The sequence below is a fragment of the Callithrix jacchus genome, chromosome 7 (genome assembly GCF_049354715.1).
Source record: "Callithrix jacchus isolate 240 chromosome 7, calJac240_pri, whole genome shotgun sequence".
In the NCBI taxonomy this organism is placed as follows: domain Eukaryota; kingdom Metazoa; phylum Chordata; class Mammalia; order Primates; family Cebidae; genus Callithrix; species Callithrix jacchus.
This window is the reverse complement of record NC_133508.1, coordinates 122,351,217-122,366,749: the sequence shown is the minus strand read 5'-3', so window position 1 is coordinate 122,366,749 and position 15,533 is coordinate 122,351,217. Positions and strand designations below refer to the sequence as shown.

The following is a 15,533-nucleotide window of genomic DNA, read 5'->3' as shown; positions in this document are numbered from 1 at the left end:
ACCTTCCCTGACCATCCTGTTTAAAATGATAGACCCTGGCACATAGAAGGCACTCAATATATTTCTTTAAAGTCAGGTGTGGTGGTGTGTGTCTATAGTCCTAGCTACTTGGGAGGCTCAGGCAAGAGGATTGCTTAAGCCCGACAGCTTGAGGCTGCAGTGAGCTATGATTGTACCAATGCACTCCAACCTGTGCAACTGAGTGAGACCCTGTTTCTAAAACAAACCAATAAAACCCCACCATTTTTTAGAGTGAACTTGTGAAATAAAATTAGAAAAATCTCTGGAAAAAGTACAGAGGAGCAAGCACAGATGCTCAGGGAGAGGATGACGCCTGGCATATTTGGTGAATAGGTGGCCAGCATGACTGACATGGGTGTGATGGAAGGGAGAGGTAGGAGGAATGAGACCTGGTGACAATGGAGAGCCTGCCACACAAGGGCTTGCAGGGCACAGACACGTGCTGGGCTCATACTCTGAGTGAGCTATGAGGCTGAGGAAGGACTCTGGGCAGAAGGATGACAGCATCTTACAGCATCCATTTAAAACTGCCATCTGGCTGTGGCTGAAAGAGACTGAAAATGACAACATGGAAGCAGAGAGAACAGGAGGCTGCTGCAAAATCCGAGCTGGTGATGATGCAGCTTGGACCATGGCGGTAGCAGCAAGGGAGAAGAGAAGTGATCAGGTCCGGATACATTCTGAACGTGTAGTCAACAGGACTTGCCAACAGACTGGATGTGGATTGTGAGAGAAAGAAGATGAAAGATGGCCTTTTGCCTCAAGCAGCATGGTGGCTGGGAGGACTGCTGGAGGAATGGGTTTTGGAGGGAAACATCAAGCACTCAATTTTGGACATGTTTAAGTTTGAGATACCTATTACATATCCAAGTGGAGATACAAAAAGTCAAATAGATACACATCTCTTGATTTTAGAGTGAAGTCCAGGTCAGGGACAGAGGTAGTATTTAAAGCCTTGAGAGTGAGTGGATGAATGCACCTAGGAAGTGAGTGTAGAAAAAAGGAAGAATAAAAGAGGCTGAGGTATAAGGATGAGCCCTGGGATATTCCAATCATGATGAAAAAAATATGTGCCAGGCACAGGCCCCTTATCTGCAGGTGCTCATTTTTCCTTTACATAAATGCTACAAGGTAAGTTCTCTCAACCTGACTTGATGGAAGGGGAATCTGTTTCACAGAGCTCGGTCATCTGTTCAAGGGCACACAGGTGGTTAAGTGCTAAAACCTATCTGACCTCAGAGTTTTCTTTCCTCTAGCAATCTAACTTATAAACCTTGGTATTATCCTTTGTCCTCCCTTCCCCATCCAACCAGCCTTTCACTTTTATCTTCATTTTAAGCTTTAGTACAGGGCATCCTGGTCCTTTGCCTTGAACAATTCCTCTTGCCTCCTAATAGGATTTCTTGCCGTGAGACTCTACCCCACTCTAATTTATTTCTTGTTTCCTAAAAGTAAAGCTGATTGGGTCACTTCCTGTTTGGTTCTTCTATTCATTCCCCATAAATTATAATCCAGCTTCCTTAGCTTGGTATACAGGAACTTTCATAATCTGGCTCCGAGCTCTTCTGCATCTCAGTTTCATATACTGTTGTTGCTTGTTGGTGCCTATGCTAGGCTTAACCAGCACAGGCACAAAAAGGCAACAGCAGTACGTGATGTTAGGCACCTGATGGTGTGCCCTGTGTTTTGTTCCACATCTCAAAGGAAAGCTTTCTGCTTGTCACCATGTAGTAGGATGTTTGGTGTAGTATTGTTTTACACACCCTTTATCAGATTAAGGGAATTCTTTCTGTAGATAATAACATATTGTTATTATCATGAATGGATGTCAACTTTTATAAAATGTTTTTCTGCATCTACTTGTTATCATAATTTCTCTCTTTTGATTAGTCACTGATTTATTTTCTACTCTTAAATTGACTTTATCTTCCTTGGATAAACCCAACTTGGTCTTCATGTGTTAACCTCTTAAAAAAAAAAAAAAAAAATATATATATATATATATACACATATACATATATTTCTGAATTTGATTTGCTAATATTTTGTTTAGCATACAGTCCTACAATTTGTACAGTGGCCCAGGGGAAGCACTTTTCTTGGAAAGGTGGCCAGAAGCAAGCTGATAAGTAGGAGCAGTTGGATTTCCCCTTCTGCCTGGGATGAAGGCCTCTGTGTGAACGGCAAGGATTGGGATGGAAGGGACATCCAAAGTTTTCTATTATTATAGGAAAATAAAAATTTTGTTATTGAAAACATTCATTAAAACAGAACACTTTCATATTCAGTATAAAATCCGATACATATTTGGTACAAAAATTGAAATAGATCTCATTGTTAAAATTCAAAAGTTTTAATAGCAGAGAAATAAAAGTCTATAATTATAAATAAGCCATTATATATATGTTCAGCTTGCCAGTTCACCTGACATATAAATAACAAATAAAAAGAAGAAAGAAGTCCCCAAAACCCCTTCAGGAAGCTTTTTACACTACATCCAGGTATGGCCCCTTCTCTGTGACTTTCAGAAGGCCAAGGTTGATAAGAACAGTCTTTTCCAGTTCCAGATAACTCTCGTAGTCCATTTTTAACTCAGCCTCCATTTGTTCTTTTGACTTCTGATATGTTTTCTAGGGGTGGGGTGGAAAACAAGACATCCCTATAAAACACTGATATCTAAAAATACCAAAGAATGAGAAAGGGCTGTTTGTGATCATTTGACCTGGCTGCTGTTTCTGGAAAGGGTTGGATGGAGGGCAGGAAGGCAGGAGGGCAGGTGGGTGGGAAGCAGTCACATGTGCTGGGAAAGGAGGAAGTGGGGGAAATATGGCCCTCCAACCCCCTCCCTCTCTCTCAGTCCCTTCGTTCAGTCTTTTTTCCTATAATTCTTATTTCCCTTATGTAGACTGGAGGGTGACTAATATCCTAGAGGTTGCATAATTCTTTTGAAATCTCCCTCTTCTAAGTCCCATATAGATGGCAGAGCTTGTGGATCACATGGCAATGACTACTCTCCCCAGGCTGAGTCTCCAGCTGAAATTCTCGTTAGGAAAACTCCCATTTCATATGCGATTAGAGTGGTGATTATTATTATCCTTTGAGGAGTGAGCTGTATCCAGATTTTATGTTTGCAAATAGACAGGTACATGATTTTCCTGAAATCTGAGTTGAACTGTACAGCCTTATCCTGGCACCTGGTGAGACTCATAAAGGCCAGCCTTGCTGGACGAACGTGTGAACACTTTCTATGTGCCAGTTAGTGGGTAAGTGCTGTAAATATTTTAACTCATTTAATCCCCATTGCAATCTTCTGAGGTTGTTACTGTTCCCATTTCCCTCTTTATCATCAGTTGCTTATAAGGAGACATTTCTGACTAACATTAGTTGTTCTTCCTTAGAGACTTTTTCATGTTCTAAATGTAACAGAGGAACCCTTTTAAGTTCATTCACATATCCATAATATATCAGCAGGTCCAGAGAAAATTTGAGAAGTGGTGACTCTGCTTAAAAGAGAGGCACTATTTCAAATAGAAATGAAGTTATAAAAAGTTGGGAACGTTATGGAAATTGAAAAGTATAATACAATTTAAGATATAATTATTATAATATACAGGTGTTTGAAAAGTATTTCACATGCAAATTACTTTTGGATTATCCACAATTCTACTTGCTCCCACTGATGTAGATAATTAGGAGCTGTTGCCATGGTATTTAAACACTCATAATGATCATGGATAATTGCTGGGGTAGGGAAAGGGTGGCAGATTATCTCCCACACTAGAATCTCAACAAACCAACTTTTGTTAAGTGTGCAAAAGAACAAAACTAAGATCAATTTGTTTATAGCAGTGGAACTCAATGAAAAGTTAATTGACATTCTTTTACACTTTGTCACTAAACATGTTTTTGAAATGAGATCCTCTGCTTTTATTGCATTAATTAGTACCAACAAGTGATAATGTAAATCTATTTGCTAATGCAGCACATTATAACATTTCCACATGCTGGTGCTTTTGAGACTGTGGGCCTCATGTGAATAATTGTGTTTGAGGATGTATGTATTTGGCTGTACGGAACCTGCAGATGGGATCAATGATGAAATACTGGTGACAACAGAGCAAAAGCGAGAGGGAGCAAGAGGGAAATAGAAATTGAGACTGAGGTATTCTCAAGTGAGAAAGAGAGAAGAGCCTAATTCACAGAGTATTTAAAAGCCCCAAAGTCCAGTGGGCAAGGGAAGACCAGCAGAGTCACAGAATTCATATCAAACAGGGAGAAGCTGAGAAAGAATAGCATGGGGTGCTTAAGAGCTTAGGTTCTTTTTGGCAGAGTTTAAGATGGATGTGCCGTATACCAAATTCTCCTCTATTAAAGTTTCATAGCTTCAGTGTATTACATACAGCAAAATTCACCTCTCTCCACCCCCTCATATCTATCTGTCATCTACCTATCATCTATCAATCATCTTTCTATCTATCTATCTATCTATCTATCTATCTATCTATCTAATCATCTATCATTATAATAGCTCTATTTTTTTTTTTTTTTTTTTTTGAGATGGAGTCTTGCTCTGTCACCCAGGCTGGAATGCAGTGGCACGATCTGGGCTCCCTGCAACCTCCGCCTCCCAGGTTCCAGCCATTCTCCTGCCTCAGCCTCCCCAGTAGCTGAGACTACAGGCGGGCACCATCATGCCTGGCTAATTTTTGTATTTTTTAGTAGAGACAGGGTTTCACCATATTGGCCAGGCTGGTCTCAAACTCCTGACCTCATGATCTGCCTGCCTCAGCCTCTCAAAGTGCTGGGATTACAGGTGTGAGCCACCACATCTGACCTTATAATAGCTCTATTTACTGAAAGTTTATTTTTCACTTTCTTTAACTGACAACTTTACAGTAATCCCAGTTATTAGTATTCCTATTTTCAAGATAAGAGACCTGAAGCTCAGCCTTGCTCCAAATATCTTTACTTGCTAGTAAATGTAGAGTTGGGATTTGAGCCCACGTCTTGATTCATATTCAACTCTTTTGCACTACCTTCTTTCATGCATTATCTGCCAGATATTAAAATTTTATAATGAAAGCATTCAAATTTTGAATTAACGTATCTGTACTATAGGACTTTGAAATTATAGAAAATTTCAGAAATTTAAATTGGACAGAATCTTACTAGGTATCTAACTGCCAGTTCTCACTCATAGTGAGCTAGGAAATCAAAGAAATGCCCTCTTGCCTCTCATGAGCACAACAGAAGAACATGAAAAAGTATAACTGTGAATTAAGCCAAATGAATATATTTTCACTGGCGTTCGAGAAAAACATCTTTCATTTCTGAAATGTAACTTACAATTTTTTTCTTCTCCATTTCTAGTTCCATTTCTTTCTTTTCTTGCTCACGAATATTTTTGCGTTGTTCTACATATTCCAGATGCTTGACTTCTCTTTCAAAGTAGTGGTTAACACTTGTCATCTGTTAGAAACAGAGGCTCGTGAGAGGGTGATCTGCAGGAAGACCCCATGACCTTTACAAGGCTCTGTTAGAATTTCTGCTACTTATAATTACATAGACGACCTACCTAATCTACCTCCCTAATCTACCTGATCATTACCTAATGATCATCTACCTGATTGTTATGTAGATTATCTATTTTGCAATACTTTAAATCTCTTAGGTAAATATAATTTGGAAATTGGACTCACAGGCCCCCTACCAGAAGAGCTAGCACAATTCAGGGGCTAATGTGTTAACACTTAGGGCTCTGTGCCTTGGAGGTTTCTAAAGTAGGGTTGAAAGGAAAGAGCTGTGAAAAGCTGCAATTTTGTAGTAGAAATATTCAGAGGTTGCTTTTTTCCCTGTTTCTTCCTTCTTCTAAAACTGAGAGAAGTTTCATATCATCAGTCAAACTTGGAGACCCCAGATGAGGATATCAATGCAGACCCTAAAGGGACTGGAAGCAGAGCTGGGTTCCTGGTCCCTGGAAGGCATAGTGTGTAGGCATAGAATAGAAGCAGAAAAGTCAGCAGAGACCTTGGGGAAAGCAACCAGGGGAGAGAGAGCCTTTTGCCTGCTAGTAACAAGATCGATGTTGGGACTTGTAGCAGACTGCAATCTATATGTTTAATGTTTGTCGTATATACATTTATATATTTCCATTCATTGATCTTTTTAAAGCTCATTATTAATATTGAAACACTTGGGTGGTGGATACAAGGTTGGGGGTGCAGAACACCACCAGCTCAGATGTGCTGCCTGCTCTACTCCAAGTTGGATTGGGAGCCGGTAGGGGTGAGTGACGAAGAGATGCATGAACATGTCAACTGGGACCTCAGGGAAGGGTATCACTGAAATAAGTGTCCCATACTTTGGTTACAATGGAAAAATGACATTTTATGATTAAGAATTCCCAGGTTATTCTCTCAGATTCTGGACTTCATTTACTTGGTTTCCCTCCCATCTCATGTTTGGGGCTTTTTTTTTTTAAAACTTCAAACAATTTAACTCACGCAACAGAAATATATCCTCTTATTTACTGTATGAGTCTTTTGTTCCCTAATAGAGCAAAAATGCTGTCATTTGTAAATTTTTTCTAAAGACATATCTTAGAAATATCTGGTCACATTAATTCTCTAAGCCATAAGTTACTCACCTCATTGGTGGAAGGGCGACTTAATGTCCAAGGAATTTCTAATATATGCAGTGTTCCATAATAATCAGCTATGGCTATAAATTGCTGTTTAGCTGAAAGATTTAAAATAAATTAAAAGGAAAAAATGAGCAAACAGAAAACCGTCTTAAGCAGTTAAACATGAAACGTGTTTTTGTTTTGTGTTCTCCCAAAGGACCCACTGTGGTTCCAGTGACCTTGGCATTTTCATCAGATGTTCATGGTTGGACCACGTAAACATGTACAAGTCATTTTTTCCAGTTGATGAAACGAAAGCCAAGACTGAGCCTTTGTCGGCCTCCCTGCTGCCTCAAATCTTGTATTTCTGGTGCCTGTCTAAGGAATGTGGCTCCTGGCTAAAGCTGACACTCTTTGTGGCTGGGCCCACTGGGCATTCTTGAGAAGAAAGCAGGGAGAACACATGGAAAGATTTTCAAAGAAAAGTCATGATGTAGATTTTCACCAAACACAGAAAGGACTAAAGGGTACTATTATCCAGAAGAATTTCAAAGATATAGCCAGAACCACAAGTCTTATTGTAAAAAGTAGTGTCCCTTGAGCATTTAAAATGGGTATAATATGCAAAATGCTTGAGAATTTTAATCTTCCTCTTTCTTCTTCTTCTTCGTTGTTTTTTTAAATGATACAGGTTCTCCCTCTGCGGCCCAGGCTAGAGTGCAGTAGTTTGATCATGGCTCGCTACAGCTTCAATCTCTCAGGCTTAATCAACTATCCTACCTCAGCTTCCTGAGTAGCTGGGGCTACAGTTGCATAGTACCACGCCTGTCTAATTTTTGTTTTGTATTTTTTGTAGAGACAGGGTCTTGCCATGTTGCTCAGGCTGATCTTAAACTCCTGGATGTAAGCAATCTTCCCATCTCACTCAGCCTCCCAAAATCCTGGGATTAGAGGTGTGAACCACCATGCCCAGCCTGAGAATTTTAATTTTCTATCTCACTGTGTGTGTGTTCTTTTCATTTTTATTAGGTCTGCTTCAAATTGCAAAATCCTGGTCTCATAATCCCTCTAGGTGTACAAAGACAATGTTTTACTCCAAAGAGGGAAAAGATACTTTGGTGGCACATATGGCTAAGAGACTATGACACTCAAGATGCTGAAGACTGAGTTTCCAAATCTAATGTTTCTGAGAAATGGATAGAAAGACAATTTCATGCCTGCCCACCTTTGGAAACAAAGGGAAACTTCTTTTTAAAAAAGGCTGGTGGCTTTTTACAGGGGCTCACCTCTATAATTCCAGAACTTTGGGAGGCTGAGGCAGGAGAATTGATCACACCATTGCACTTCAGCCTGGGCAACAGAGTAAGACCTCACTGCAAAATTAATAAAATAAAAGAGGCAAACATACTGGATGTACATGGAAATTACTACTTGGACGAAACAGAAAAAAAAATGGAGACAAAGGACATACATCATGTTTCTATAGACACATACTTGAATTTATGCTTGCTTTGTTATATATTACTTTTTCTCATAATTGGTTCAAAGGTTAAAGCTTAAATAGATATATAACCCCAGATAATCATTTTATCTCATGAAGGGAACTGCTCGACACTGGCCAGGGGAGAATCACAAAAGTGATATAATATTAAAAAATACAACTTGTAATGAAAATTAAAGACTCAAAATTTATTCTATCTGGGAAAAAATCAGCAAGGGATAACAAAGATCTAGGGCTCACCCTGCCTGCCCAGAGAAGGAGAAGGATGTTTCCCACTGTGTGCTTCAAAACCAGCCTCTGCCTGACATGTCTCAGAAATCATTTTTTTTTTTTTTTTTGAGACCAAGTTTCGCTCTTGTTACCCAGGCTGGAGTGCAATGGCGTGATCTCGGCTCACCGCAACCTCTGCCTCCTGGGTTCAGGCAATTCTCCTGCCTCAGCCTCCTAAGTAGCTGGGATTACAGGCACGCGCCACCACGCCCAGCTAATTTTTTTTGTATTTTTAGAAGAGACGGGGTTTCACCATGTTGACCAGGATGTTCTCGATCTCTTGACCTCGTGATCCACCCACCTTGATGAGGCAATATGGTGACAAGAGCTCAGGTTGCGTCCAAGGTTTGAGACCAAGAGAGAGGGAAAAGGAAGAGGAAAGATGAGAAGGAAAGGGAAGAGAGAAAAATGAAAAGGAAAGAAGAGAAGGGAAGGGATAAAAAGGGATGGGGCAGGAAGAAAAACAAAAAACTAAGAAACATTGGAGGCTTTTCAGATGAACATCAAGATGTTCCCGAGTTACCCAAAATGACTTAGCTTATTTAGTTAGAATTAACATACCAGAAAAGATCCAGGGTTTGATGTAGGTGATCATAGATATGCAAATGTTTTGAGACTGGGCCGGTTCATGGGTTTTCTCCAGAAGGTCCCAGATATCAATATATCCATCTTCTCGGCCGATATAGAAAACTCCGGGCCGAGTCAGGGACCAGTGGCCTGAGGTATACATTTTTGGTGCACAGCATGACTGAAAGAGGGGTCCGGTCTTTAAACAAATTTTTTAAAAGATAAGAAAGATTTGTTATTATCTGAGAGAAATTCACCATAATGTATGTTAAGTACAACTCAAGCTGGCTATGATCATATAGCAATAAAATTATGGCCACTAGGAAGTCTTACTTTTCTTTGTTGCAGGGTTTTTCTATAATACCAGCTTTTCTTTCTGTTTGTTTTCATAAGCCATTTTTAGTTGCTTTTCAGAAAAGATTAAACCTTCCAATTAAGTTGTTGAAGTTTCTAATAATCCTGCTTCTAAAATCACTACTGCTTCTAACCTCGTGACTATTTCTGTGGAGACTGGTGAACATCAGATAAGTAAAGATTAAAAGACATTCTGTTTATGCCTTTATTTTGCTATCAGATATGTACATCCCATGGAAACAGCTCAGTAAACAGTAGGCAGTAAAACAAATGAAAAGTCTGCCAGTTCCAGCTAGGCACTGCATGTTGAAAATCAACAACAGAATTGGTAAATTCTCATTTAAAGTTACTTCAGATGGAAGCAGTTGATAGCCTATAAATACAATAAGAAGAGATTTTTAGACCATCTAAGCATCATGCAATCATCTTCTCTTTTTTTTTACCATGGGGTAATCTGCCTTCTTAGGGAGGTTTTCAAAAGTGATAACAGAATGTGCTTTCTACCCACTTCAGGCTTCATCTATTGACCAGGGGTGCTCCTTTCCCTACTTACATCTGCAGGGACTAAACTAAACCACGGAGCTACCTCTCACTCTCCAATACATTTAGGAGAGATTTTCCTGTGAAGAAAGAATGTCGCAGATTTATGGACTCCTTGGAGGCGACATTTCAAACTTGTTCTCCTTGTCTACTTCTCCCAGCACCTTGAATTTCTATAACCAGATTCCCGACCCTGGCATAGTCTTTGGGTAATCATGCCTGAATTTCCTTTTACTTTAACTACAAAACTTGCTAAAAAAAAAAAAAAAATCAAACATACAGAAGTACACTGGTATAAAGCAGAAGTTCTTTTGTTGATGGCCATTTAAGTAGTTTCTAAATTCTTTTCAATGATAAATATAGTTTTTGAGTATTTGTATGTGTTAGAGTTTCAGAAGTGGAACTGTTAGATTAAATATATATATATTTATATACATATATATGTATACAAACTTTGAAATATATATGTGTTTGTGTATAATTTTATTATATGCATATATACATATACATAGTTTCAGGTTTTGATAATCTCAAATTGCTCACCAAAGAGACATGTCAATTTATAATCCCACCAAGCATACTAATTTCCCCACACCCTTGCTTCACTGGATTTTATCAATCTTTCTAGTTTTTGGTAGTTTAGCTCTTATCTGCTTGTATCCAGTCCCTCTCCCAATTCTGACCACACTCTTGCTGCCTCCCTTTAACCACTGTATGTCTCTGGACAGGCGAGGGTCTGCCTGCTGACGGACCCTCAGCTTACTCACTCCCACTTTCTGAACCCGCTAACATATTCCTGGTGCAGAGGGAAAGATGACAAACCCAGTGTTTCTCCTTGCACTTCATACAGAATTAGGCATCCCATCTTGTATTTTCAAGGGAGGAAAAAATGCAAGTCAAGGCCAGGTGTGGTGGCTCACACCTGTAATCCCAGCACTTTGGGAGGCTGAGGCAAGTGAATCACTTGAGCCCAGAAGTTCGAGAGCAGCCTGAGCAACAACATTAACATGGTGAAACCCCTGTTTCTATTTAAAAAAAAAAAATTAGCCAGGGATGGTGGCGTGCACCTGTCATCCCAGCTACTCAGGAGGCTGAGATGGGAAGTCGAGCCTGGGAAGTCAACGCTACAGTGAGCAGGATCACCCACTGCATTCCAGCCTGGGCAACAAAGTGAGACCCTAGCCCCCACCCCCCAAAAATGCCCACAGTAGATATTCCAAGACTGTTAAGTTTTGGAGAACAAGGAGCTTATAAATTGTTTTCTTCCCTCAGGAAGGAAAAACAAACAAATGTGTTTTCAAAAGGATTACAGTGGTTCTCCTGACAAGCTGGAGCCCTGGCCATCTGTTCTAATTTCTCTAAAAAGTGTCCCAAAGGCATTTTTGTCAGAACATAACAGTTCCTCTTGTCTTTCTCAATAACAAAGGACCACACACCCACACCTCCATTTTGCAGGCAACTTACCGTGACACCTTCTTTCCATATGGCCACGTTCCACCCCCCAACTGTGAGAATAATGTCATTGTAGAAAGGTGATCTCTGAACAGTGTGGACAGTTCCATCATGAATGGTGTGGATGCTCACTGGCTTCTTTGCTGTTGGAGTGAAAGGCGGCCATCTCATCTTTAATAACACTATTTGCATTCCCGCAGTGAAGAATGGAAAGACCTCCAATGGACAGTCAGAGCCCCACGAATGGGGTCCAGAAGTACAGAACTAGAGGTCAGCTGGAGTGAACAGATCTGTCAGGGGATGGCTTCTTCTCTTATTATGGATTGTCCAGGGAATGTCCCATCAAGGCCACTTTTCAAGCTCAAAGGAATCCTTTGTGTTATTCATTTACTCATTTATTAACTCAATAAATATTTATAGATTGCCTATATGTAATACCAAGTACTGTAGCTGGCTGCGTAGACAATGGTTAGTAAACAAACATGATCCTGCCCCTAAGGAGCTTACAGTCCAGTAGGAAAGATAGAATTTCAATAAACACGTCCCAAAGTATACAATTTAAAAAGTGTGAAAAGTGTTGCGAAGGAAAAAATATTGCAAATACAAGGGGATTTGTAATTTAGACTGAACTCAGAAAAGGCTTCTGTGAAGATGTGTCACGTAGGCCTGAATAGCAGTTCAACACAGGAAGATTTTGGCGTGAAGGAACATTCCAGACAGTGGAAACATAAACCAAAGTCCTAAGAACAGAAGTGTTTAGTGCTTTTATACACTTGAGGAAGGCACCCTGACTGCAACCTGGTCATCTCAGTGAGAGACATGAAACAAACGGGGACTAGGAGCGTACAGGCCATGTCGGGCCTTCCAAGAAAGGAATTCAGATTACACTGTAAGTGTTGTGTGCTGTAACGAGTCCTTTAGGTCTCCAAGTGAGACAATTTTATTGATGTTTCTGAAAGAGTCTGGTTGCTGTGGGGAGAATGTATTATACAGGTAAAAGCAGAGGAAGCTGCAGTGGCAGTTCTGGTGAGAGAGATGGTGATGTGGACTAAGGTGCAATGGAGAAGAAGAAATATTTGTGAGCTAGAATTGACAGGACTTGGAGACAGCTTGAAGATAGAGCTGAAATGCTGAGAATGACAGCCAGGTTTCTGATAAGAGCCATGGCACTTCCATTTGTTCCTAGTGGGAAGCCTTACAGGTTCAAATGTTAAGATCAAGAGTTCATTTCTACCCCAGGCCCCAGGGTCTTCCTGCTTCTCTGGTCTCTTTACTCAAATAACAGGAGGATTCTGCTTGAGTTTCCTCTTCCTGAGGGTTGGCTGCAGAACTGAATCCTCTAAATATCTTGTCGCCTACAAGGCTATGCCCCAGGGATGACCATAAAAAACATATGCCTGTCAAGGCCAAACCACAATGTCCAACCACATTATACTAATGTCTTCTGAATTTTATCATATTAATTGCTATGTGAGAGATGGGGTATTTCCCCCCAGAACATTCATGACATATTAGGCAGAAAAAGATGTACTAAATCTTATAAGAAGCTCATAAAGTAGGGTTGCAAACAAGTGTTTTTGCACTCAAGTTCATAGTAGCATTATTCACAATAGCCAAAATGTAGAAGGAATCCAAGTATCCATTGAGGGATGAAAAGATAAGCAAAATGTAGTTACACATACAATGGAATAGTATTCAGTCTTGAAAGGGAAGGAAATTCTGATCCATTCTACAACATGGATAAAGCTTGAGGACATTATGCTAAATGAAATAACCCAGTCACAAGAAGACAAATACTGCATGATTCTAGGGTAGTTGAATTCATAGAAATAAAAAGTAGAATGGTGGTTGCCAAGGGCTGGGGGAAGGGACAAACGCGGAGTTAGTATGTAATAGGTATGGAGTTTCCATTTTACAAGAAGAAAAGAATTCTAGAGATTGATTGCACAATGTGAGTATACTTAATACCACTGAACTATACTTTTGAAATTGGTTAAGATGGTAAGTTTTATGCTTATGTGTATTTTACCATATTTAAAACATTTTTTAAGTAAAAATAAGTAAAAATTTAAATGTAGCTTTTCTGGATAAAAAAAAAAAGGTGAATTTTCCTCCAACCAAACCCCTTACTTAAAGAGAGCACAGAAGACACACTTCTGAGGCCATCTTGAAGTGATCTAGAAGATTCCTGGTAAGGCCCAAGACCTCTAGAAACTAGCAGCTTTCTTCTTGCTGCTGCTCCTGTTTCTCAGAACCTGGGTTTGTCCTCTGTGTTAGTGAGGCTTCCCTAGACACCACCTCACTCCGTGGAGCAGGGCCCTCTAAGGACTGAAATGATGACCGATGATAGTGATGTTGACAATCGTAAGGTTTGCACTTTAAAATAACATTAGATGTTCTCAGCCTATAAAAACTTTTCCATTCTTTTTTCCTTTGAAAGACCTTAGTGTCATTTAGTAATGAATGGAACTGTCCTTAAATTATTAAATGGACTGCCAGAGTCTCCAGGCCAGGTTATTATAAACAAATTACAATAAATGAAAAAGCCATTTTTCAGAGTCATTATCTAATGCTGGAGGCAATATAGAGCAAAGACTCTGGAAGCAAACTGCCTGTGTTCAAATTTTGGCAAGGGCACCTACAGTAGCTACCCATAGGGCTGCTGTGAGGACTACACGAATTATCCATAGAAAGTACCTAGCACATGATATGTATCGATTTGTGAGTACAGTACATGACATGATTATGTCAACTGCCATCATTCAGCCTGCATTTATCTTGGCTTGTCACTTAGATAATCTGGAAAGTTTGTTTGATTTGGGCTTCCTTATCACACACATCTCAATTAAGGTAATCTGTCTCTTAGAAGTTTCTTCTTAAAAATCTGTTTGTCATGGGCCCCCTCCAAAGCAGTTTACGCAGTCTAGGAGGAAGTGGTGCCCCAAGAAAATCTCTGAGATGGGGAAGAATCAGTGTTCCCTATGCATAAACTAGTCATGGCATCAGCTTATGTCTCAGGGGTGTGGTGAAGACTGCTGTCATGTTCTGTAATGCCTAGATTAGAGTACGTGCACAATGAACATTCATTAATTGTTGAATACATAGATATAGAAGTAAGCATAAAAGAAGTTGAATGTAATTCTTATATCCAATATCTAATGTTGAGTTAAGCTTTAAATCATGAAATTGGGAATGAATGGAAAGTGGAAAATCTAATCCTCTCTCAATGCCCTACTGTTGTCAACAACACACATTTGAGGTTCTAGTCAGGGAATAAAGTAGGAGTATTTTGGCTGCAAGATTAAATGGTTACCCTGAAGGCACAGCTGACAGTCTTCTCAGATCTTAAGACGGACTCTGATTTCTGGAACCACAGTAGGAGTGAGGCTGGGAGGTTACAGGCGAAGACCTGAGCTCCAATAGCTGTCCCCTACAGGCTGTGGCTCTGACCTCTCGCCCGTTAGTCACTCACACTTCCACTCTCATGATTGACCAGATCCCTTCTGCAAGGAGTCAAGATGCTCTACCACACTGCTCCCTTACAGTGTTCTGAAGCCTTCTTGCCAGTCTTTGTCTACCTAGCCATCCTAGGAGCTACCTCTTCCTTTGTTTATGGTTATCCCAAACTGTGAAACGCAGTTAAAATATATTTTCACGCCATGGCAAAATTCAAAGCTTTAAAATGAGTAATTACAATAGTAGTGAGCCCCAAGGCTCTGAGCCTACTAGAGACGGAGCTTTCCTTATTGGGGTGCCTGTACTCCCGACTATGGTTCCTTCTCACACCTGGATGTGACAGAAGTTCAGCTCTCCAAAGACCCAGGTTCTGGGAGCCACAGACATTAAGACACAACCTGTCCTAGCCCCAAAGGAGGGGCCTGCAGTCCCTTTTCCTGTACTCTGCTGGGGTCTTCTAGATATCATACATTTTGCTTATAATCTCACATTGACTCAGCTTTTACATATAGATGAATTACCAGGTTATTGAATTATCAAAACAGCTTTTTATTTTTAAATTAAATCACTCAAGTTTCTGAGTCATTTAAGCAACATATAGGTCAGTGCTCCTCAAATTTTGGTGTGAAAACAAATACCCTGGAAAATCTTATTAAAATCCACATTCAGATTCAGTAGGCCTGGGGTAGGATCTAAGATTTTTATGTGTATTTCCAGCAAGCTCCCAGGTGACAACTATGCTGCTTATTC

The 15,533-nt window shown here is 40.0% G+C and overlaps 1 protein-coding gene across 3 annotated transcripts in view; it reads right to left on the bottom strand.

The window, feature by feature from the left end:
* Positions 1-2,068: 2,068 nt before the first annotated feature.
* The window catches only part of DNAI3 (dynein axonemal intermediate chain 3), an 84,413-nt gene continuing 70,948 nt past the window's right edge, over positions 2,069-15,533 (bottom strand). For 2 of the 3 annotated variants that reach the window (XM_054236491.2, XM_078332347.1), the window contains exons 19-23: positions 11,340-11,470; positions 8,976-9,180; positions 6,668-6,759; positions 5,368-5,490; positions 2,069-2,239 (exon numbers count right to left, since the gene is read on the bottom strand). In XM_054236491.2, coding sequence (XP_054092466.1) covers positions 2,084-2,239; positions 5,368-5,490; positions 6,668-6,759; positions 8,976-9,180; positions 11,340-11,470 — 707 coding nt within the window. In that variant the 3' untranslated portion in view covers positions 2,069-2,083. Of the gene's footprint in view, positions 2,240-2,358; positions 2,652-5,367; positions 5,491-6,667; positions 6,760-8,975; positions 9,181-11,339; positions 11,471-15,533 lie in introns of those variants that run through there. The other variant, XM_009001604.5, reaches the window with a different exon arrangement.